General features: G+C 47.2%; 1 protein-coding gene and 1 non-coding gene across 2 annotated transcripts in view; one reads left to right on the top strand and one right to left on the bottom strand.

Moving 5' to 3' along the window:
- Positions 1-3,308: 3,308 nt before the first annotated feature.
- On the bottom strand, positions 3,309-3,414 carry LOC132432976 (U6 spliceosomal RNA). Its single transcript, XR_009521030.1, has one exon. It is a non-coding gene; the product is annotated as a U6 spliceosomal RNA (small nuclear RNA).
- Positions 3,415-6,476: 3,062 nt separating this feature from the next.
- LOC132431954 (chloride intracellular channel protein 5) overlaps positions 6,477-25,612 on the top strand; it is a 104,991-nt gene continuing 85,855 nt past the window's right edge. The window contains exon 1 of the mRNA XM_060021721.1: positions 6,477-6,830. Coding sequence (XP_059877704.1) covers positions 6,768-6,830 — 63 coding nt within the window. The 5' untranslated portion in view covers positions 6,477-6,767. The remainder of the gene's footprint in view (positions 6,831-25,612) is intronic.

Here is a 25,612-nt window from a genome sequence, read left to right on the forward strand (position 1 = left end):
AAAGGCTGTCTCTGGTCAATTGGCAAAATGAACCTGTTGGCCAAAATAAAATCAGATGTGTGGGTAAGAGTAATATGGGTCAACAGTTGTTTTGGAATTTTGTTATATGTATTTACCTTGGACCAAGGTTTTTTAAGTGCATTTGTGTAATAGTTGTGTTTTTATGTGATCTTGCTGTGACTGAAGTATGAGCTTTGCCATTAAGTGAGGACAGTCACCAGAGTGGTAAACTCTGTCAGAAATGCATGGTGATGCAACAGAACATGACCTGAGATCACTTTCCTCTTGCCTTTTGTCTCCTGTGGTTTTCCTTTCCCTAGGGGCTGGGTATTTTTTTGGGGGGGGCGGTACGCGGGCCTCTCACTGTTGTGCCCTCCCCAGGTGCGGAGCACAGGCTCCGGACGCGCAGGCTCAGCGGCCATGGCTCACGGGCCCAGCCGCTCCGCGGCATGTGGGATCTTCCCGGACCGGGGCACGGACCCATGTCCCCTGCATTGGCAGTCGGACTCTCAACCACTGCGCCACCAGGGAAGCGCGGGGCTGGGTATTTTTTATTTTTGATGTGCTACTTCTTGGTCCCGATTTCTTTTTTCAGCTTATCTCTGGCTGTCTCTTAGGATTCCAGAGTCCCCAAATCCAGTCACTCCTTATCTAAGACCAGCCATTCACTGACCCTACCAATTCAATAAGCAATTTCTAAGTCTCTATCAGCATCTCAACCTCGTCCAGCCACATCCTACTTCACATACACAGTAAATCCTGGTGGTTATGAAAATAGGCTTTAATGATGGAGAGACTTGGGTCAGAATACCAGCTGTGTTGTTTATAATTATCTATGTGACCTTGGGCAAGTTACTTAACCTCTTTAAGTCTTAGCTTCCTCATTTGCAAAATGAGACTAATAGCACCTGCCTTGGGTTATTATGAAGATGAAGCAAGCTAATAAGAGATTCAGAGTTCCCACACATGGTGGCCTCTTAGTAAATGTTAACTATTATTTCTGTTACAGAACCCTTTCCTGTGTTTCAGTTCAAAGCTAGAATACTTATAAAGACTTCACACTGTAATGTCCATTTCACTAATATCAGCCTTTGAGAGATATGAGTACAGAAGTCCAAGAGGAAAAAGAGGCTGTGAATAAAATAGGTGGCAGTTATCTATTCACTGATTCCATCAACCATTATTTAATGAGCATGTACACTGTACTGGGAATATTATCAGTTTGTTTGCAAGTTTATAGCCGGGGGCCATTACATTCTGTGGGGTGTGCAAAAGAGACATAAAACTGGATTCCTCTCCTCAAGGAGCTTTCACTCTTGTGAGAAAGACATGACTCAATCCTTGAAGGAATTCCATGAAGAAATAATGCAGGACCTAAATCTGCTCATTGTCAGGAAGTGATATGCACACTGCATGTTCTCAGAGGTTCTAGAAAGAGCACGGCACCCCCAAAACTCTAGTGGAGTAATGAGTGAATCAGTGGGATGAGTGACAGTTGTTGACAAGGACCCCTGGCTTCAGTCCAGCCTACTCCCTGGCCTCTCCCTTTGCTGAGCACAAGTAGGCAGGTTGCTGCTAGGACAGAGATCACTGGCGATGTTGAGCACGCCCAAGAGCACATTAGTTTATGAAGGAATAGAATTAGCAACCCACCCCGTCCTCCTCAGGGACACAATATGACTGGTGCTTCTGCAGCTGTCATCAAAATCTGCCAGTCTCCTCAGCTTGAACCTGAAGCCCTTGAGCTTGTCCAAGAGATCCTCTGCAGAGAATGTAAGGGTTGAACAACCTGATTCCTATATAAATCGCTACCTTGGGCAGAATGAGCGGATTCAACTAAATACCATTAGGTACATAAAAGTCAGAGCCTATAACTAAGTGATATACTCTGGTACTGTGTAACGTGAACATTTTTGGAAATTTTCTTTATAAGGATCATCTTTGTTTCATGATGATATATTCTTTTTCTCTTGTAAATATAGCAAGAAGTTTATTAATTTTATTGATGTTTTACAAGAACCAGTTTCTGGTTTCATTGATTTCCTCCATTGTTTTATCTTTTTTCAATTTCATTAATTTCTGTGCTTATATTTATTATTTTACTCCTTCTTCTTGCTTTGTGTTTAGCGGCTCTTCTTTTTCTAATTTTTTTAAGGTGGAAGCTTAGGTTATTGATTTGAGACCGTTATTCTTCTCTCAAAGGAACACTTTACACATACATTTCTCCCTAGGGGCTGCATTAGCTGCATCTCGGTGTGTTCTCTGTTCATTTGTATTTAGTTCAAAATATTTTCCAATTATCCTTGAGGCCTCTTTGTTAACAAGTGAATTTCTTAAACTGTATTGCTTAATTGCCAGACATTTAGGGGTTTTCCATATATCTTTATTATTGGTCTAATTGATTCTGTTATAGTCAGAGAACATATGTTGTATGATTTCATTCTTTTAAAAATAATAAGGTTTATTGTGTAACCCAGAATATGGTCTATTTTTGTCTATTTGGGTGAATGTTCTGTGTGTACTTGCAAATAGTGTGTATTCTGTTGTTTGGGTGGGATATTGTATAAATGTTTATTAGATCAAATTGTTTGATAGTATTACTTATGTCTTCTATACTCTTGCTGATGTTTTTGTCTTCTTGTGCTATCAATTTCTAACAAAGGAGTACTGCAGTCTCCAAATGTAATTGCACATTTGTCTTTTTCTTCTTTCAGTTCTATCGCTTTTGCTTCATGTATCTTGTAGCTCTGTTATTAGGTACATACACATTTGGGGTGGTTATAGCTTCTTGATGAGTTGGCTCTTTTAACATTATGTAATACCCGTCTCTTTATTCATGATGATTTCCTTTTTCTGGAGTCTGTTTTGTTTGGTGTTAATATGGTGCCTAACTTTCTTTTGATTAGCGTTTGCATGGCATTTTTCCTCATCTTTTTACTTTATCTATATCATCATGTTTGAAGTGAGATTCTGTAATGTGCCGTTTATTAGTTTTCTGTTTGCTCTCTTTTTCCCCCTTTTAGATTATTTGAATATTTCTTGTCATTACATTTTAATTTACCTATTGGTTTTTTTTAACTATATCTCTTTGTGTAACTTTTATAGCTGTTGTTTAGGAGTGGTTACCATGTACATACCTAACTTTTCTCAATCTGCTTAGAGTTCATAGGTCACCACTTCAAGTAAAGTATAGAAACATGACAGCTATATAAATTCCTTTGCCTTCACCCTTTATGTCATATCATTAAATCTGAATATATTGAAAATCCAATCACATATGTTATAATTTCTTATTTCAACGATCATACAAAAATATGGGTGTTGCACAGATGCGCATGTCATCCTTTCGTTGGGGCCATTCTAATCTTTGCTGTATTGTTCTAATTTTAGTATATGTGCTGCTAAAGTGAGCACTGTATATGTTTTTGAAGTGCTTTCCTAATAAGCATTTATCCAAAACTTGCAACAAGTTTGTGAAACTATGATTATTAGAAGTACCATCTATATGATCAGGGAAGTGTTTTTCTCTGAAGAAAGCTAGAATTGCTTAACCAATTATGCTTTGACATGAAAGGGTACAAAATAAGGTCTTTTTTATCATGAACTAAAACAGAATGTGGAAATAAAAACTAGAAATATGCATAGAAATATTTTATAACTAAAGAAGAAATTTTTTTTTTGCAAAATGAAAGTTTATAAGATCAAAACTATCAGTTATCTACAGAGATGTCCAAATGGGAGGTATTATCTAGAAATTAAAAGGGAACTGTTCCTTTTTTCAGTAAGTGGTAGATCTTTGGAGAAGATGACGTAAAAGCTAACTCTGCTAGGTTTGGGATTAGGGAAAGTAGAGGCCATACCACACATTGTTTAGCTCATAGCCAAGAAAATAATCACATGTGTAAAGCATCTTTCATTCAAAAAAGAAAAAAAACCCCTCAAAGGCACTTTGGCATATAATTTTATTTACCTCTTTCACATTGCTATTGTGAATATTGTCCACTGTCCAGAGCAGGAAAGTGATGAGTCTGTGCGGCATGCAGTGAACGTAGCAGTCTCCCTCTGTAACCTTGTCCTTCCCGGAGTATGAGGTCATTGGTTTGGAATGTACAGCTATGAAGGTGACTGCTTCTCTAAAGGCTTTGGTGATGTAAGCCAGAAACCAAAGAGGAGGAGAGCAATTAAGCCTCACCTTGATGAAGCTATAGTGTACCATGAGGGTTGCAAGTTAGGCTTGGTGACTGCTTTCTTCAGTGAATAGGAGACATTTGCCCTTGGAGTTTATGGGGAAACAGCCTGCCATAAAGGGCGGTCAGGATACCTTGCCATTTTCTCTGCCTATCAGATGCCTGACTATTCAGGAAGGTTCAGCTGTAGTGCCTTCTGCTCTAGGAGGTCTTTCTTTCTGCACTCCAACTGTGGTGAATAATCTCTCTAGGTGCTGACTTATGCAGCCCCTCCACGTGTCATGTGTGGCAGCCCTAGTCTTCCTCTCACGGGACTATTCTCCTGAAATAGATTTTAATCTACATTAAGACCAGGGCAGTGCCTTTGTTTCCCCAAAGTGCCTTACCCAGTGTGCCTGAAGTTTGAGAGAGGCAGTTAATAGAGTCGTTAAAAGCATGGGTTTAGTCTGTCTGAATTCAAATCCTGATTCCACCATTTCCTAGCTGCATGACTAGGGGCAAGTTACTTAAATAACTCTATGCCTCACTTTCCCCACTTGTAAAATTGGGATACTAACACTATCTGTAAAGATTAAATAAGTTAAGACATGGAGAGTGCTTAGCATTTTTTTGCCTGGTACCTAATAAGTACTGTTACTTATTTTTATTAAGTGATTACTTTTTTTTCTTAGAAAGCTGTGGAACAAATATATATTTGTAAGTAAGGCAAGAAAGAGCACAGACAAGAGCAGCTAAAGAGAAGTCAAAGAACACAAATAGAAGTTGACCAGATTCCAGATGCGAAAGACTTAGCACCTTTTTTAAAAAAAATGGAGTTTGGGAATGTAAACTGGTACAGCCACTTTGGAAAACTGTCTGGCAAATTTTTTTTTTTTTCTTTGCGGTACGCGGGCCTCTCACTGTTGTGGCCTCTCCCGTTGCAGAGCACAGGCTCCGGACGCGCAGGCCCAGCGGCCACGGCGCGCAGGCCCAGCGGCCACGGCTCACAGGCGCAGCCGCTCCGCGGCATGTGGGATCTTCCCGGACTAGGGCACGAACCCGCGTCCCCTGTATCGGCAGGCAGACTCTCAACCACTGCGCCACCAGGGAAGCCCCATAGCAATGTTTATTCAAGAACATTCTAATAGTCTAGAACCAAGCAATTCCATTCCTGAGTATATAGGCAACAGAAAAGTGTCCACGTATCGTGAAAGGATTTTTATAGAATGTTCATAGCAGCCCCATGGTAGTCATTAACTGGAAACTATGCAGATGTCCATCAACAGAAGAATCGATAAATAAATTACGGCAATAAAAATGGGTGTTTTCCAACTACACACAGCAGAATGGATGAATCTCACCAACGTGCTGGTGAGCAAAGGAAGCCAGACACGGAGGAGAATATACTACGTTTATTATAAGATTCCAGGCAAAACTACCCTGTGCTGTTACAAGTCTCACCCCAGGTGGGTGAGAGCCTTGGAGAGGGAGGAGAGCTAGACAGGAGAGATCAGAATGAGCTTCTGGGCGGGTAGCTAACATTTTACCTCTTCCTCTGGTGCTGGTTTCATGGATGGGTTCAGCTTGTGAAAACTTATTTAACTGTCCACTTACAATATATGCATTTTTTGCCCCATGCGTGTATTATCCTTCACTAAAACAAACAAACAAAAAAACAAAAAAGAGAGAAAATAAGTAAAATAAGAATAGAAAAGAAAGAAAAAAGAAGGGAATGCAAAAGACAAAATGAAAGGAAGAGGAAGAAAAACAGCCCAGAAGGTTACACATCACCCCCTGCCCATCCCTGCCTCCCCCTGCCTCCAGCCCTACTCTATTGATCCAGCACGAGGATGGCGAATGCATGGTTTTCAGGGTCCTTCCGTTCTCTTCCGCGCTACCCGCAGCCTCTCCCCACTCTGAGCATCCCTAAGGCAAGAAGGGGCTTTCCTCGTGGGTAACGCTGCTAGGAGAGTAACTTGGAGGAACTGATGCTTCGTTAATGAACGTAAAGCTTAAAGCCATCTTCCCTTTCTCTCTCTTCTCTTCTGTTCTGTTCTCTTCTCTTCTCTCATCCTCTCCATCCCCCCACTCCCATCCCCCTTTACCTTTCTCAGGGCATCCTCCTACCCCAGTGGCGGTGCCGCCCGGCCGGTCTGCACGCGCCCCGCAGGGCCTGGGGTGCGGGGCGGGGGCCGCGCTCGCGGGGAGCCCCTCCCGCCCGCCGGGGCTGACCCCGCCCCGCGGCGCCGGCTATTTTGGGCGCGGGCGGCGACCGCGGGATCGCTGCCGGGCGCGGATCCGGTGACACCTCTCAGCGCGCGGCACTTGTTGCTCTCAGGACCTGCCGGCCATCCCTGAGCCCACCTTTCTCCCTCGCCGCCCCCTGTCCCCTGCTGGCTTCTCTCCTTTCCGTGCGATCGCCCGGGACACCGATCTCTCAGGCACCGCTGTCACCGGCTGGAGAAATAGATTAAAGGAAATAAACTCCCTCCGCAGGGGGCCCAGCCGGGCAGCAGCAGCGGCAGGAGCTGGAGCGCTGGCCCGGGCGCCGCAGAGGTGGCGCCTCCCCGACCCGGGACGCTGGCCCCGGGCGCCGACGGCATGACGGACGCGGCGACGGCTAACGGGGACGACAGGGACCCCGAGATCGAACTTTTCGTGAAGGTAGGTCGGCGTCCCGGCGCCGCAGCACCTGCCGCGCCTCCAGCCAGGCTCGCGGCTCACGTGCCCAGGCGCTGAGCGCTCTGGGACGCGGACCTTCCCCAGGGAGCGCAGCCCAGCCCTGACGGTCCCTTGGGTGGCCTTTCTGTTGCTTCGGGGCTCCCGGGAGGGATGGAGTCAGGTGCAGTCTGGCAGGTGGCTGTCTTCTCGGAGAGTCTGCTAGGCAGTTTGTCAAACCCGCCGCAAGACCAGCCGTCACCCTACCCCGGCGCGATTTTGGCCTGCCCTGAAGGGCATCTCCAGGTGCAGGGAGATGGCAGGAACCTGGCTGGACCCCTGAAGCTTTCTTCTAAAGTTGCGGGGCGAGGGGAAGGAAGAGGGAGAAAAGAAAGCATTGCTAATAATATGACCTTTGGCAAAGCAAAAATAACATTTCTTAAAATCCCCCTTTTCTGTTTTACTCAGTGCTATTAAAAGAAAAGCAAAAGGAAACAAAGACGTTTTCTTGCTCTGTGACCGGCAAAGCAGAAACCAAACACTCCACTCGCCCATATTATTGTAATTGTCATAATTATGCTTCCGCGGGGTTGTAGCAGGAAAGGCTAAGGGTAACCTGGGGCAGACTGGGAGGAAGGGGCACAGGGGAAAAACTTAAATTAAGTTGCCTTGCTCCCTGGGCAGAGACGGGCTAACATCCAAACCTGCTGCACTTCCTTTGCAACCTGGAGGGGGAAGGATGGAGGCCGAGGCAGCGTCTCCCGGTCCTCGAGCGTAATAAGAAAGAAACATTTGATAGGTCTTCGTGCAGCAGAAGCGGGGAAACCTGAGGCGCAGGGAAGTTGCCTCCGGGGCGGTGCAGAGTCGCCAGAACTTGGGGGAGGGGGCGTCGGCTGGCTGCCTGAGCGCAGAGACCTTTCACAAAAGGGCAAATCCCTCAGAATGCAGTTTCCCTAGACATATACAGGTAACTGAGAAGGGAAGAGAGCTTGGTGCCTGTCAGGGGCCTCCTGGCTGAATTTAAAAGGCATATATATTCCCCAGGGATGGGGAATATACACGTCTTTTAAATTTGTTTTGGCCAAAGGATCCTTATCTAATACAAACTAATTAAACAAATAGAGTTTCACAGAAAGTATAAGATCTATATGACCTTTTGGTTTTTGGTACCTTTTGTCACCTAAATAATAGTAAAGCAGCTGTGACTTACACTTGGAAATTGCTCTGTCTCAGTCGGTCCAGCCTACCACGAAGCTTTGTTAAATTTTTTCGGCTGCATTTTTTCATTTTGGAGAGTTACTTTTCAAAATTATCCATAGATATTACATTTGTTTTTTAGTGAGACTTACTTTCCTCAGCCTGTTTCTCTCCCCCCAAATGAGGCTTCTGTCTCCCTCATTTGGTTTCTGGGACCCCTCTGGGAGGATTTCTAGGCTCTCTGGCAGACCAGGTAATGAAAGAGGTCATGTCCTCCCAGGCTGGGCAGTGTTGGACCCAGGGCCCCGCAGGTCTGCCCTGACCCCCAGCGTCCAAGCCTGCGGTCTAGGGAGTGAATACGGAGAGCTTTTACAGAGCAAGGAGCCTTGCTGTTCTTCTTGAGGAAGGCTATTCTAGGACTTTCTCAGATTCCTTGGGAGCAGGTAGTTTCACGGTGTCAAGTTCCTGAAAGATATTTGAAACACAAATTGACTCTTTTAGAGCCAAAGGAGCCCTTTGCCCCGCTCCTAGGTGAGAGGACCATTCTACCTGCACCTTCTGAATTTCAGGTTGGCAGCTTGGAGGGTTTCTCCATTTGTATAGAAAGCTCACTTCGCAGCCCCCAGTGCCCGCAAGAATTCTAAAGTACCCGTGTTGTCATTTGCTTTTTTTTCCCTAAAGGAAAGGAACCCATGAGAGCCAGGCAGGCCTTCTTGGTCAGCGCAGAAACCAGATTGATGAGGGAACAAAAAAATCAGATAGGAAAGCTCTTTTGATTCCCCCACCCCCCTTTTGAGCTTCTGGTCAGTGGTTATCATTTACAGGGACAAGTAAAGGCTGAAAAAAATTGTGAAAATAAAGACACTGCCCAGGCTTTGAACGGTTTCGTGTTAGAGAAGCAATGTCCTGATTTATAGAATCAGGCATTTCCATAGTTTGCCGTGTCTCTTAGCTGTATGATTCCCATCAGAAGAAGGTCCTTCTTCTTTTTTTTTTTTAAAGAAGATGTTGGGGGTAGGAGTTTATTAATTAATTTATTTTTGGCTGTGTTGGGTCTTCGTTTCTGTGCGAGGGCTTTCTCTAGTTGCGGCAAGCGGGGGCCACCCTTCGTCGCGGTGCGCGGGCCTCTCACTATGGCGGCCTCTCTTGTTGTGGAGCACGGGCTCCAGACGCGTAGGCTCAGTAGTTGTGGCTCACGGGCCTAGTTGCTCCGCGGCATGTGGGATCCTCCCAGACCAGGGCTCGAACCCGTGTCCCCTGCATTAGCAGGCAGATTCTCAACCACTGCGCCACCAAGGAAGCCCGAGAAAGTCCTTCTTGTTGAAGGGCTCAGGTATCCGAGGTAATCTCTGCAGGCCCAGCGGGTTGGCTTCTAGGAAGCCTCCCAGGCAGGCTTGCCTCACCCAGTTAAGAGTTGTGATGTGGTCATCTTCAACAGAAGGGGACACCCTCCCCCCCGAACCTGGCCTGTCCCCTGGGTGTGTCATTCAAAACCTCCGTAATCCAGAGAGTTTCAAGGACATACGATTCTGTGCCACATCAATGGATAATCATCTGTTACTACTGCCGCTGCTAATAATAATACTAAATGGCAGCGTTTTAGGACTTAAGGAGCGCATTCAAATACCTTATCTCATCAGATTCCCAGCATCCTTGTTCGTGAGCCTTGGTTCACTCAGGAAAAGTGATGTCAACAAGTAAATGTGGCTCCCAGGGACCTCTTGAGACGTGATGCTGTCAGAGCCCTTGGCAAGCGGCCGTTTGCTCTCCCTGTAACAACCTCAGGAACTAAGGACGATGATTTGTCCCGTTTTATGGTTGAAGAACTCAGGTGCTCAGGGAGCATATGAGAAATGCCCAGAAGTAGATGGCAGTAAAGAGCGTTCAGACCCAGTCCTCAGCTAGCAGTTTAGACTCTAAATTTCTTACTCTTTTCCAAACACCCATATGTCAGGTCTTGCACCTTCTTTTGCCAAGTCAGGCTTTCAAGTGTTTCCAAGAGGACACTTCCTGGCAACTTACTAGTCCATTCTAATGTGGTCACAAAACGCTGTCAAAGCTCCTGCCCAGCCCTGCTCTGTACTCCCAAGTCTCTCCCGTCCAGGGAACTTTCTAATGGGGATGTTTAAGAGATCACAGAGGTTTGAGGAGGTCAGCTCTGATTCTCATTTCCCAACTAATGTGGATGGGGAAGAGGAGACAGAGACCTGGGTTCAGATCTTGTCTCTGCCTCTCATTTGTCGAGTGACGCTGAACAAGTTCAGAGTGTATGAACAAGTGTATGAGTCCCAATACACCCCTCTTAAAACAAGAGGGTGGTTACAAATAAGGTGCCCGTATCTTGAACTGTCCAAACCAAGACACTTCTGAGAGAGAAAGGAGGTGCTACCAATGGTTAGGAACAGGTGTCACCGATGTTGTGCAGGACGTGTGGCCACCCTGGTTATGAAAATACCTCCCCCACAGACTGGCTGTGAGGATGCCACAGGAACAAGTAGAGGAAAGCATTTTGTAAATTGGAAATTGCCATGAACACATTGACTTCGATAAGGATATGAGCTCCATGGCAGATAGAACCTTTCTTGATCTGCAGGTCCCTGATTTGCCTTAGAGAACAATGGCCTGGCTGATTCCTCACTCGCAGGGCTATTTTGAGAATAAGTGAGATCATACGCAGCTGGGACTTTGATCACAAAGGGAGGACAACAGGTTAGAGTTGATAGTGGCAGTGAGTGTGGTTTATTGAAAGAAAAAAGAGCACGGAAATAAAAGCAAAACAGAAAGTGATTTGGGAAGACAAATACAGGATGTGCTGCGTAGTTAGATCTCCATCTGTGTCGACTCCCTCACCCCCGGTGCCACCCCTAGACCCCGGAGGTAGAAAGCCACCAAAGCGAAGTGATGATGGTGCACCAGTTGGCAGCAAGTGTCTCTTGGGGCCAAGGGTGTGAGTTTCAACAGAAACCAGTGGTTCTCAACTTTGGCTACATATTCAAATCATTTGGGGGAGATTTTAAAACTCCTGATGCCAGGCTGCTCCCCAGGTCAATTACAGCAGAGTTTCTGTGGGTGGGACCCAGAAGTGGTATTTTTTACCACACCCCCAGGTGACTGCGGCATGCAGCTCTGGTGGAGAGCCACTGAGTCCTCATCAGAGGCGGGTCCCGAGGCAGTCAGCTTTGCCACAGCTGAACTAGGCGGCCTTGTTAGTGCAGATGAACGTCTAGAACTTCTAACAGCCTCTGGGCATCGTGATCATCCCGATCAGGAGCATTGTTGATAGAGAGCTTGCAGCCAACCGGTGCTCCGTGAACAGATGCTGACGGACTGTAAAGCCCTATCTGCAGGACTCCAGAACAATCCGTGCATGGGGTCGGTCTAGTAAATGATCATCAATTCAGCCTGGGGGGAACAGAGCGGAGTCCTGCTGTTTGTCTGATGGAAATGACTAGTCTTTTCATTTACTGAGTGATCCGGAAGGCTCTGACAGTGGTGCAGAGCCCCAGTCAAGACGTGGTGACCCGTGGTGTGGTCATCTGACTTCCAGAACAGACAGGATCAAATCTTGTTGTGCTGCCTCTCAGACCCCCGCTGCCCACTGGCTGCCTGGTCGCCTGCCCAAGCATGGGTTTATCAGGGTTTGAAGCTCCTTTGATCACATTATGCCACTGTGTTTCTTTCCCACTATCTCCTGGTTTTGATCTTCGGTCAATAATCCAATATACCAGTTCATCTGCCCTGCTGTGTCAGCGAGTGCATCCTTACCTGGTAACACACCCATGGGAGTGCTAGTGTCCAAGGGTGACTCATGCACGTCCCAGGTTCCCTGGCAGGGGGTGGGAGTGAGGACTGAGGGTCTCAAGATGCTAAAGCCCACAAGCCAGTGGTGTCAGGTCCTGCCTCCCTGCCGACTTGTACTGTTTCTCTGGGTGTTTGGTGGCTCTCTCCACCTAGGGCAAAGAGCCCATCAATTTAGACGGTCAGGTCAAAAGCTTTCCATTCTTGGTTCCTTTTGAGATTCCAGATGCTGGGCCCGTGTGAGTGGTGACAGGAGGTGTAGTAGAAAGTGCAGTTTTCGGTGTCAGACTGAGGGTCATCTGCTGTGTGAGCTAGGACAGGCTGCTTGACCTCTCTGGGCCACAGTTTTCTTACCAGTGCAGTACTGATAATGGCAATACCTATTTCCTGGGGTGGGTGTGAGCACTGAATGAGCTGTGTATGAATCTGGGGTCTAAGTAAAGCCTCCTCTGCAGGCCCAGTATAGCCTCAAAAGTGAGAAGCCAAGCCTTTGCTTGTCCCTTCCTTGATGTGTCCCAGAACTCAGACACTCAGCCCTATGTTCTGCTGCCTCGTTGCTGGAGCCGGGACAAAGGCCGCTGGGAGCCCGAGCACAGGGCAGCTGTCTCTGGATCTGATCGCCTCCCACAGGGCTGCTGCTTCAGGAGCTGGAGTCCCCCACAGGCCACTGTCTGAAGTAATGTAACCACAGGGAGAGTGCAGATCTCTGACCAATGGGTGGGTTCTTCCAACTCAAGGGATGTTGATTCCTCCTGTAGTTGCTCCCACATAGCTCGAGGGGCTGGACCAGGATGCATCAAACCACTGGGGGTGCCCCTCCCCTTTCAGCTCCATGGGGATGATACTTCCGGGGTTTTATCCCCTTCTTGTCACTGGATGCCAGGTGGGGCCTCCCAGGCTCATCTGTAGGTGCTACAACTTTGACCCTTCAATAAGGAGAAGGCTCTGGAGTCCAGGTCCTTTAGTTCCAAGAGGACCCCTGGTAGATTTTCTCACTTGCTTGCAAACTTCAGGCTCTGCCTAGCTATGGTTACTCTCCTAGAAAACACACACACACATTTACATGTATTATCTATCTGGACTATAGGAAAAACATAATAGACTCTCAATATCTGGTACCTTTAAAAACTGTTACCCGGGAGACATTCTCAGTTGTCTTTTTCATCGAAGCTGGAAGACCAGAAATAGTGAAGAGGCGAAGTGTTTAAAGCATGGGCTTCCTGAAGGTGTGTCTCCACCCCGGGGCATCTTAGATCTGACGCTGCTTGTGAGGGGTCAGCTCCAACTACCAAGGAAGTGTCTCTGCCAGCTCCCTGAGTGAGAATCTACTTTGCACACTCATATATTTATTCAAGGAGTATCTTAGTTCTGAGATGTGAAGTGCTTTAAGGATAAATAAGATAGATAATCTGCTGTCAGAACTAAAGTGAATTCTTTCTGGTAAAAAGAAATGGAGTTTTTAACCTCTAAAACAAAGTCCCCTCTAGCTCTGTTAGCACGGGAAGTTTCTTTGAGTTATGTTTATTGCAGCGCTTATGGTGAACAATGGCTAGGCCACTGGCGCACAACCTTTGGGGAATGAAAAAAGTCACCGCAAAGCTTTTTCATGTGGACTTGCCCAGCCCTGTCCCCAGAGATTCACATTGAGGAGGTGGGGTTGAGTCCCAGGCATCTACCCCTGGGTGATCCTGGGATTCATCAAAGATTGAGAACCACTGGCCTAGATCATGGGTAAATAGGGTTGAACCTACCCAGTGGAGGATCCAAAGGGCAAGAGAAAGTCGACTCCCCACTGGAAGTGTGCATTTCCTGGGATGGAGGAGGCTGAGGCAGATATGCTTATTAGCATGAATCACCCCAGATTGACCCTAAATAAACCAGAAAAGGGAAGAAAGGAATGCTTTTTTTTTTTTTTTTGGCAGTACGTGGGCCTCTCACTGTTGTGGCCTCTCCCCTTGCGGAGCACAGGCTCCGGACGCGCAGGCTCAGCGGCCGTGGCTCACGGGCCCAGCCGCTCTGCGGCACGTGGGATCCTCCTGGACCGGGGCACGAACCCGCGTCCCCTGCATCGACAGGCGGACTCTCAACCACTGTGCCACCAGGGAAGCCCAGGAATGCTTTTGACCTTTCTTTTACACTTGCTTTTCTTCCTTTGTAATTTTTTTACGATATAGGTGTGACAAGTAATTTAAAAAGCTGGGCATGAAGGAAATATTAGTAAGATAAGAAATGTAGGGAGTTAAGAGATTAAAAACAATCCATCGATCAATTAACCAATTAACAAGCATGTTTATGGAGCCACCTACTCTGTGCCAGGCTCAGTGAAAGCTGAAATCAGGGAGGGGAGATCAAAGAAGATGGGGTCTCAGCAGCCCATGAACTTGCAGCTGAGGGGTAAAAATGTCAACATCATGCCCCGTGAGTGGTAGGAAATGAAACGAGGGAAGCCGGTGAAAGGACCCATGTGGCTCAAATGAGGTCTCCAGGTCTAGTCTGCGAGGAGGTGGGGCCTGAGTTGTGCTCTGAAGAGTGACGAGAGTCACTGAGTTACTAGGAGTGGGCAAGCATGTCAGGTCCAGAAACAGTATGGAGATGAGGATGTGCTGGGCCCAGTGGGTATACGAGGTTGGCTGAAGGGAGTGGTATATGGAGGGCCACAGTTGGAAATAAGATAGAAACACAGCAGTGGGAAGGGGTTTTGAATGGCAGGTAAGTGGTTTTTGTCCCCTGGTAAGTAATGGGGAGTTACCAGAGGGTTCTACCCAGGGTAGGAGCTTGATTTGGTCCCTGCTTCGTTAGAATGGTTCCTATGCTATTTTGCACGATGTGGTGGGAAGATTAATGAATTAAAAGTAAGAAAACCTGGATTCCAGGTCTGGCTCTGCTACATATTGGTTGTGTGGCTTTCTTTAAGGCCAAGCTTCCTCTTCTGTAAGATGGGCTCCACAGTCATAAAATCATAGAATTTCTGATTGGGAAAAGCCTCTTAGAAGTCATCTGGTCTGACCCCCTCTCTTTTTTCTTTCTTTCTTTCTTTTTTTTTTTTTTTTTTTTTTTTGCGGTACACGGGCCTCTCACTGTTGTGGCCTCTCCTGTTGTGGAGCACAGGCTCCGGACGCACAGGCTCAGCGGCCATGGCTCACGGCCCCAGCTGCTCCACGGCATGTGGGATCTTCTGGACCAGGGCACGAACCCGCGTCCCCTGCATCGGCAGGCGGACTCTCAACCGCTGCGCCACCAGGGAAGCCCTCCATGGCTTCTTTTTTTCTTTCTTTCTTTCTTTTTTTTCTGGTCTGACCCCCTCTTGTCAGATAAATTCACAGTCTCACATTTCCGGTTACCTGCTATATGGGTTTAAGGAAGAGAAGCGAGATGACACGTGAGCTGCTGCTGTTTTTGCCTTTGCTCTTATGACTGTGTTCACGGTGATTATGAAGAAGGAGAGCCTTGCAGCAGAGGCCGGGGAGGAGGCTCCTCCAGTGTTTGCTGCGGGGAGGCCACCGTGAGCCCAAGCTGGGGCTGAAAGGAGGAGCCTGCTGGGGAGGAGTGATGTGGGTACAGAACGAGCACAGGCCTCGGAAGAAGCCTGTGCAAACACAGGAGGGAGGCCCGAGTTCAGGTTCATGGTCAGTTCACCTCTGGAGAGACTGGTTTCCAGGTCTGGAATGGTGATGCTATTGGTGGGCCTGGCCACTGTTGTCCAGGCTGTTGTGAATGGATGGAGTGCAGATGAACGAATTGAGCTTCAGCTTTCTGGTTCCTTTTAAACCTGGAAACCCTGCGGATCTAGGATAGAAATAGAGCCGCGAGGAAGGGAGTTGTTGGTAATGAGACTAATCTTCTGGTTTTAGAACTGTTCTGTTTGAGGTGATGGCCTGCTAGTGGAGGGCAGATGGCCACTGGGGTGCTGGAAAACCAGAGCTAACAAAGAGGTAAAGGTCAGGCTAGGGGCGTGGATTTGAACTTGTGTTTCCTTCCTACCACCGTTGAAGGCATGGGTTCGGACGAGGGAGCTTGGAGAAGGGGTAAAGAGGTAAGGACTGTGCTTTAGGAAATGTCCATTTGAGAGGGAGGAATGAGGCCCAGCAGGATTTAGCAAAGGTGATGAAGAAGCAGAGCGGTAGGAAATAAACATGATGTCCCAGACGGAGGAAACCATCGTATGGACGATGGCTTGTAGAGGCAAGGAGTGTCAGGAAGCGTCTAGAAGAACTAAGCATTCTACTGCAAAGCGTGTGAAGGGATGTGGGGAAGGCAGACAGATATATAAGTTTGGGTCAGATCGTGAGGCAAACTGAGCGATTTGGGCTTTTATTTAAAATGCAGAAGATCACATGTGTTACCTCCTGCTTGTGGGGCAATTATATTTTAAAAGCGAGGCAAGTGCTTAATAATCTGAACGTGGCGTGCCTGGCCCCTTTGTATCCAAGGAGAGGTATTCTGAAGTGGAGTTCATCACACTGTGTCTCGGATGACCCCCAGGCTGTGGTGTGTAGAAGTTTGGTGCTGGTTACCCTATACCCTATACCAGACTCTACGGAGCCCAAGGTGATGCTTTCCACTTCAGTTTATCATTATTCTAGGCTAAGTGGGGAAGACTCAAGTATCAGACTGGAGATAACACAAAAGGTGAAGGAGGGGAGGGTGTGTAGTGAATGGACGCCAACTGCGAACCCATTACCTAGAGCGCAGAGGAAGTGAAAACCACGTCCCAGTTACTGTTGCTTAAAAACTCAGTTTGGGAGGTTGGCATGACAGCAGATAAAGACTTCTTGACTCAGCCCAAGGCTCTTCTCCCCTCACTGCCCACCTGTGTTTCCCAAAGCTGACAGGGAGCAGAGACCCAGGAAACACAGCAGGTGGGTGGTTGCAGGGAGGGGCAATCTCACCTGCCTTTTATTCATTTTCACATTTGGATTCTGTGGCGTTTTGTAGTCATATCATAAAATCTAGCATCCACTCTGTCTTTGTTTTTTCACCTTGGAAACCAAAGGAGCCATATGTCTGTGGTCCTTTATCCCAAATGCCTCAGATTTTTCCTGTGGAGATAAAGGGTTCTGAGCAGGGCTGGACCACAGGGCTTTCGGGAGAGAAGGATGCCACGTGGGGAAGGTTACGTGACCTCTCCTCCTTGGAGTACTTTAGGAGTACGTCAGAGGTGTTAGCTGTCTGGTGGGATTATTATAAGGGTCAAATAAAATCAGAAACATGAACTTTTGTAAACGAGAGTTTTCACTGTTTAAGTGTAGGGCATGGTATTGCTCCGTATGCACCCATCACCTTGTTCCCACAATAGCTCAGTGGAGGGTTTGGTGAACGATCTTCCTTCTTCTGGCTCCATCTGCCCTGTGGTCCTGCCACTCCCTAAGGCTGCCAACTCCTCTGCTGGACTCTGCATTCGACCAGCACAGGGGGAAGGATGGAGCGTCATGGAGAAGAGGCGGAGGACCACATGGAAAGTGTGCATGGTCCGTGCCTGGAAGCAGCCCAGTCACTTCCAGCCTCTTTCCATAGTCCAGAGCTCAAGTGTCATTGAGCTGTGTTTTCAGGAAAAGCGGAAGCAGGTTTGACAAACAACAAACCAGTCTCTACCGTAGAAATGATTTATTTCCTTGTTTCCTACCACTGTGTCATCTCATCACTCCCTAGGACGGCATCCTGCCGACAGCCTCTCTCTTCTCCTGTCTGCCATGTTTGATACCATGAGCTTAATCTTCCTGGAATACTCTCTTTGTCATAGCCACTCCTCTACCTGCTAGATCGAGTTCCCCTGCTTCTACCTGACATTGGGGACACTCTAACCAGGCCTGCATTCCCTTTCCCAGCCTGATTTCCTATACTCCCTTAAAACGGTTCCTTATGTGTCCGTACAGTTTCGGAAGCGTTTTCGAGTCTCATCTGATTTTATCCTCACACAGTCCCTTGGAGGAAGGAAGAGGTTTAATCCTCATGACAGACAAGATGACTTTCTGGGGCCTGTTCTCTCGTTTCTTCTGCACAAGCTGAGGGAGAAACCTGGAGATCCTGACCCCAGACTTGAGTGACCTCAACCAGCATAGGGTGTCCCAGCCTCGCACGATCACATGATCTACCTGGGATGGTTTACAAATTCCGGCACACACTTAGGAATCAGAGTCTTGTGGGGAGGAGGTCCCGGGCATCTGTAATTAACTAGTGCCCCAGGGATTCTGATGCACAGTGCATTATGGGAACACTGCCCATGACTTAACAAGGGCCCACGTGGATACCCTGAACCCAGAGAAGTGAGCCTGACAGTGGGAATGTGAAGGACCGTGACACGCACTGGAGAGAAATCTGAGGGGCAGCGGGTCTTCCAGCTGCTCCTGGGTCACCTCAATGTAAATTATATTCCAATCATCTTAAATATTGACCCTTGTCTTTAGAACCTGCTCCATGGCCTTTGGAGTTAAAAAACAGTCATGGGCTTGTGTTTTCTGCACAGCTGTTCACCCCTATCCCCGGAATATAATGCGCTTGAAGTGGAAAATGTCGGGAATTGATGGGTGGGGGGATGTCAGGGGAAATAAGGTGAGATAAACAGAGGGGAGCTGACCTGACTTATGAAGTAGAAAAATCAACCCTCATTCCCCAGTCCTCTTTGGTCCCATGAGTGTCTCTGCACTTTCCGAAGTCAGAGAATACGTTTGGAAACTGAATAACCATAGCTATGGCCCTGTGCTGGTCTGAATGCCTTGCTTATTTAGCTCCTTGAATTCTATGCGTGGGTCCTATTATTACTCCCAAGTTACAGATGAGGAAAGTGAAGCTCTGAGAGACCGAGTCCACTGTCCAAGGCCACAGAGCTAGGACACGGTAGGACTAGGCTTTGGCCCCCATCCCCAGGCAATGGGATCTGTGCTCTCTGCTTTCTCATTGCACCCAGACCCTCCCAGCCGCGTGAAGAGGAAGTGCTCGTGCTGAGTGAAGAGACATTTTTTTAAATGGCCAGCTAGAGCGGGGTGCCCAAGGCTTCGCCTTTCCTTAGTTCTCCATAGGTGACCACAAATAGTCCAAGGCCAAGTCAGATCTCTACACTTAGGCAAACCAGGCGATGACCAGACATGGAAGGTAGAGCCGCCTAGAGACCCACCTGTTCTCAAGTCTTCTTCCTATTTCTCTACCACTGTCAGTCAATTCCCACACTTGGATGTCAATCAGTTCCCACCCTTTGCTCAGCCTCTTTGCTTTAAGGCCTGTCCCCCAGAGGTCCTTTTTAAAATGTGAGTATTACCCAGATGGGCTATACCTGGACACTGTAGCCCCTGCTGCCACGTTCGTTGCCTGGGATTGCTTTATCAGGTCAGGATGCAGGCGGAAGAGGATCCGAAGGAGGGGCAGAGAGAGACGAGGAGAACAGCTTGTGTACTGAGCTTGCTATCTTTCAGGCCAGGAGTAGAGGTCATGCTTGCTGTGCGATCTGTGGGTAGCTACCCAAAGCGGACCCCATCCCCTTGCCGAGAGATGGCCATTGGCCAAAGTGCCTCAGGATTCTAGGGTAAGCTTTGAAACTCATCTTTGCAAGGATGGAACCCTTGGCTTGAAGGAAACCTGTGTTTATTCCACTTACTCTGCCCCTACTCCATTACTAAGAACTAGACTCATTTAAAGAGGTACGATAGAGTCCTACAATAAAAATAATTACAGACAACTTGCCAGGGCCCTCTAAGGATGAAAAATAATACATCAAAATAAACTGAACAGTGTTACTTCTGGAATTCAGTGGGTTCCCTTGAGTCCTCACGGGATTCCAGCAGCTTCTGAGGAGCCTGGTGGTGCTTTTGTTAAGAGGACGTGGAGGCCCAGAGAGGGTAGCCTATTATATTGCCACACACAGCAGACTGAAGTCAGCAGGGAGAATAGAGCTATTGGCTGTGGTTCACTTTATGGGGGCCCAGCCTCACAGATGCTAGGCCCTTTCTGAATCATTCTGAGACACATGGCATAGTCAAAGGTAGCAAAGCGGTGGGAGGCTTTTATAATAAATTCAATTTTTTGAGCATCTCCTATGCACTAGACATTGTGCTCGCCACTCCATTTAATTCAGTATCCCTGAGGCAGACATGCCATGGGGTGGGTACCTTGTGACTGATTTACAGATGGGAAATCTGGGGCTTGGAAAAGTTAGAGCTTAACTTGGGGTCCCATGGAAAGTGATAGAGTTAGGATTCAAACCTAGGTCTGACTGACTACAAAACCACATCTTGTAACATATGTTAGTAATGAAAAATAACAAAATTCAAGTCAAACGTGCTTGCAACGCACTCTTCCACGTGGCAGCTGTTGCATGAGGTCGAGCAGGTGCCCAGCCCCTGGTCTGGAAGGGAATAAGGTACACAAGGCAGACACAGTCGGGCCTGGGCAGAACTTGCAGTCTGGGGTGGAGGGGTGGGCAGGGCATCCACTGGGTATGCAGGAGGACTGAGAGCCAAGGGCACATACAAGGCTGGAAGCAAGGGCACCTGGTATTAGGAAGGCACTGAGCTGAGCTTTGTGGCATAGGCAGATAAGGGTTTGGGGTTCAGTTCAGGGGCAGGGTGTGAGGGGATACTCCTGGCTAAGCTGAGGCAAAGAAGGGGGATGAGGACATCCACCTCTCCCCGCAACAGACCTGCTGCCAGGGCAGGTTCTGGAGGACCAGGTGGTGAAGGGCCTTCTGTTCTCCATCAGGACCCCGGGCGCTGCTCTTGACCAGGAGAGCAAGGGCACCACTGGAGAAAGCCCAAGGCCTATCCCTCTGGCCCCGCTCCCACTTTAGGTCATCGTAAAGGGCAATTGGAGCCTATCTAGGCCTGATGCTCTTCAGAAAACATTTTTCCACTTGTGTGCCAAGAACTACATTATCAAGGGTGAGGCACCTTTCATTCCTGAGTGGAGATAAAGGGTCCTTGGAGGGAAGGTCTGGCGGGTTAACGCTTTGGGGTGAAGGAGTACCTCCCGATGTGTGATCAGACATCAGCTAAGGAGGGCAAAGGAGCGGCTATCAGATGCCCCTCGATGACGAAGGACTTGTAATGGGGGGGAGGATGGTCTACGAGGATCTGGGAAAAGAGGCCAGGGATGGAAGGCAACTGTCAGCTCGTGCCATGGTTCTGCCCTCTGGGCTCGTGCTGATTTCCTTTTGTTGGGTTCAAGCAAGGAGGACAGTATCCAACTGACACGGTTACTTTGACGTCACAGATCAAATGGAGCCTTTGCTCATGGCTGGCTGTTTCCTACAAGGGAGCACGTGCACCATCATTTTATTATTGCTTTATACACACACACACACACACACACACACATTATCATATTTATATTATACATAATATATAATATACATCTAAACTTTTTACGTATACACTCTTCTCCCAAGGTTTGAGGTCCAAGACGGAAATACCTATATTCATATGGTGTTTGGCATATACCATATGCTCAACTAATGATATTGCTATATAGATCCATATGTATCTTTGCATTTATTCCTTATTTAATGAGTATTTACTGGGGAACATAGCAATACAGTGGAATTCAGGAAAGTTGCTGTTTGCTACTGCTTCCTGCCACTCTAGGATTGTGGACTGGTTGTTTGAGTTTCTTCATCTCTAAAATAAGAGGATTGGATGAAATGATATCTGAGGTCCCTTTCAGCTCGCAAGTTGATTCTTGGATGGATTCTACTGTGTACTGAGCATTGTGGGAGGCCTGGTGGGAGATTCCAAAAGGACCCTCTCAAGCAGTTTACTATCTACTTGGTGAGGGGTCTTCGTGCTCCCATAACCCAGACTGAGGTCAGCAAACTTTTTCTATAAAGGGTCACATAGTAAATATTTTCGGCCTTGAAGTCCACACAGTCTCTGTCACAGCTACCAAACTCTGTTGCTGTAGCAAGAAAGCAGCCATAGATAATGCATAGATGATGGGCATGCTTGTGTTCTAATAAAACTTTATTTACAAAAGCAGGTGTTGGGCTGACCCCTGTCCAAGGGGCCCAGCTGACAAGGAAATGAACTGACCGTGGTGTGTTACCCAGAGCAAAGGTCTTAGCCTTTGCTGTCATGTGCTGAGGTTGGAGGGGCTGCCTTCTGTGGAGGTGCCTATACTCACCTGTCACTGTCCTTGCCACTAAGCACTGAGATCTGGCCACCCCAGAGTGGAGCTGTAAGATGAAGCATTCTGAATTTCTTAGAGAATGTTCCTGGGTGAATCCAAATTAGTAATATTCCTGTTCTGCACGGGATGAAATGTTCATGGAAACTGAGGCTCTAGACTTTGTTACCAGACCCAGGAAAAGGTTTCTGTGGCTGTGGACTCAAGTCCTTGTGTGGGAGAGCAGTGTGTGAACAGAACTCGTTCCCCGCTCCTGGCAGCATGATTTTTCTCTCATGCCCTGCACTTGGGGTGTCGTTCTGTCAAATGATCCCCTTGACGTTTTCTGCTTGGCCCGCCTTCCACCAAGCCCCGTGCTGCTGACACATGCTGCTTCTCTGGGCAGTGCCCTGACATCTGTGTGCTGGGACACAGCCACCTGGCAATGGGGAGTCGCTCGGGGGTCTGTCCAGGAACGTCACTGGGTAAAAATACAATAATGACTGCATTTCCCAACCAGTTTTGTACCCACGTGAGATAGGTAAGCGATTCAAACAGGCAAGCCAATCTGTGAGGCCTCATAATCTGCCGCAAGAGGTAGATTTTCTGAGAAAGGAGAATGTTGTCTTATAAGGCAAACATTCCTAACAGTAAACACTTGGAGTGGTTTATGTCCTTGACTCCCCTGGGCCCTTGACCAAGACACTTGGCCTCTCTGGGGAATTCTTCAACTATGAAAGAGATGGAACTACATTCCTGGGCCTGTTAGATCCTGGCCTCAATTCAAATCATATAAATTCATGGCATCCACTTATGGTCTCTGGCTACGTTGACTTATTTTGATTAACTTTTGCATTGGCCAGTTTCATTATGTGTGTTTGTGTGTGTGTCTGTGTATGTCTCTGTGTGTATCTGTATGTGTCTGAATGTGTGTCTGCATGTGTCTGTGTCTGCACGTGTGTGTCTGTGTGTGTGTGTCCGTGCATCTGTGTGTGTATGTCTGTGTATGCCTTGTTCCCTCAAATTCAAGGTCTTTTCTTTACAGCAGTCTCAGATACAGTGATCTGGCAGGACACTGGTTCTTTTGAATGCCAACAAAGTAATAATAAAGGGAACTTTTGCTCACTATTCACATGTTTATATCTTGGAGAGTATTTTCAACTGATTTCAATATTGACGCACATAGGGGACATTTGTCCTACTTTGTGGCGACCCAGCACCATCTGAACATCCTTCTTCTGGGCCCTGCTTCTTCAAGGCAGAAGCCAGAAATGGACTTTCCAGCCCATTTCCTTTTCTGCTTCAGTTAGCTACAGTGAATCCTGTGGTTTGCTACCTTGTCAGTATTTCCTTAGAAAGAATTGTGCAACAGAATCTTCTTTTAAGTCTTACCGATCCTACGATATTAATTATAATACCTAGTTTGAGTGCTTAGACTGTCCTATTAGGATATTTAACACCAAATATTTCTTTTATAACTTCAGTAAATTCTTTGGGGTGATTTTATTGGAGACTGACGGAAACGTAGATCCAGGTTCCTATGTAGTTCTTGCTATGAATGTGGAGCGTCTGACTCGCTGGGGGAAAGACTGGGGTCAAGCAGATCACATTGGGAGTTTTTTCTCCTCCCTCCTCACCCCCTTTAGTACCACCAAAGTAAAGGCTTTTCACTGGGTGGAAACAGGTTACGATAATTCCCGAGAGCCTCCTTACCCCTCAGATATTATACCTGGTTTAAGTTACAACAAAACTGGGCTATTAGACATTTGAAGACATTGACCTTTACTTCCACAGCCCCTGCAAGTCTTTGCACAGAACTAAACATTTGACAGATACTTAATGAGTTTTTCAGGGATTGACTGGTTGACTGTTCAATAAAATCTTGCCTACCCCGATGACCAGATCTATGAAATGATAAATACGCTGATGGTTCTTTTGGTCCAAAATGTGTTCTGTTCACTTACTTTAAAATAGGCATTTGAACATAGTAGTTTGCAAGGGCAATGCAAAAATTAGAATTTGGGTATTTTCTTTTTATAAACAATTAAATGTCTTCTGCTTGTGTGGCCTATAAAATCTCTCCCAACTCTGAAGATCCGGAAACCAGGTCATGCCCAGTGAGCTTCAGAACTGGCTAGAGTTCCCCGGTTTTCTCATTGCTGGTGTCTGTTTCCTACAAGAACCGCTGGACCAGGGCTGCTCTCTGGTTCGGCTGTGATCAGTGGGGAGCCTCCCCTCTAAGAGCTCAACATGCTTTGCGGCCCTCTCTCCCAGGAGCCCACTAGCTAGCTGGCTAGTGGTGTGCACGTGTGTGTGTGTGTTTGCACGTGTGCACAGATGAACGTATAGGCCACACATTCTCAACGGGGGCAATATCTCCCCAAGGGGGATAAAATTGGTTCTTGAGGGGTGAAAAATCTTACTCTGCTTATATATAAGGCACAAATACGCACACAGCACATCAACAGATAGACAGTATATCTGTGGTATTAACTTTACATGGGGGGTTAATGCGGGAAAAAAATGTCTAAAAAGTCTCCTTAGAAGAGGTGATAATGAAAAAATGAGTTGAGAAACACTGATATACAGCAGATGGGCTGACACATAAATACACATGGATGTGGCCATCCCTATGTACACCATGCATACGTGTCTGCCTATCAGGGGTAACACATGCGCTAACAGATTCACCTAGAAATTTGAATTGGTGGCAGGGGCAGGACTGAACTCCGTGTTCTTTCTGACACTTTCTGCCACCTGAGGATTTGCATTCACTTTCATGATTTTTCACGAACTGTCATTCTCATTTTAAATTGCAAACACCTCAGTTAACCTGGCATACAGTCTCCAAACGCAGATAATCTATGTTATAATCCATATTCCTGTCATCCTCTGGAAAGGCTGCCTGTGAAAAATGAGCTGGGTCAGCAATTCATTTCACCAGTCACCTGCCAAGCACCTCCTCAGTGGGTGGAGTTGCAGTGCCTCCCATGGCACGTGAAAAGATGGAGGGCAAGGGCCCTGGGTCAGGGAACCAAGGCAGGGTGAGGGTGAGGGATGGAACTTACAGGTGTGAGCACCCCAGGTGCTGCCGAGGGATGGTTGATGACTTGAATAGCCCGGGACAGGGGAAGGGGCTTACCTCACATCCTCTGGAACTCTGGATCCAATTTTCTCTTGCATCACTACCCTTTATCCACCTTATTCTGAGGCCTCTTGTTCATTATTTTTTGCTATGATCATACCTTTTGGGAAATAGATGGTATATGCAAAATCCATAAAAGTCAAAAATTTAAAGGTCTTATTAAAAGCAGTTTCAATTAATACCCGTATTTGACCAGGCTGTCAAGTGTCCATGTTGAATCCCTCACACTCTATCTCATTAAGCTCCTTTGCCATTATCCTGACCCTCTGTTTGTACTCATCCCTGCCTGTTACCTTGACGCTGTATTCCCAACCCTCCTTAGAAAGCACCTGGGAGGCCTCAACAAATGCCAATGCCTGGCCCCGCTCTGGACCAATTAAATCAGAATTTCTGTGGCTGGGGCCCAAGCTTCAGCATTTCTTACAAGCTCCCCGGGGGGTTCCAAATGCAACCAGAGTTGGGCATCCCTGGTTTAATCCGTTAAGTCCTCAAATGACTGCACATCGGAACCTTTCAGGGAGCTTCTGAAAAATACAAGCCCCTGTGCTCCACCCAGGAACTC

Source organism: Delphinus delphis, chromosome 10 (genome assembly GCF_949987515.2).
Source record: "Delphinus delphis chromosome 10, mDelDel1.2, whole genome shotgun sequence".
Taxonomy (NCBI): domain Eukaryota; kingdom Metazoa; phylum Chordata; class Mammalia; order Artiodactyla; family Delphinidae; genus Delphinus; species Delphinus delphis.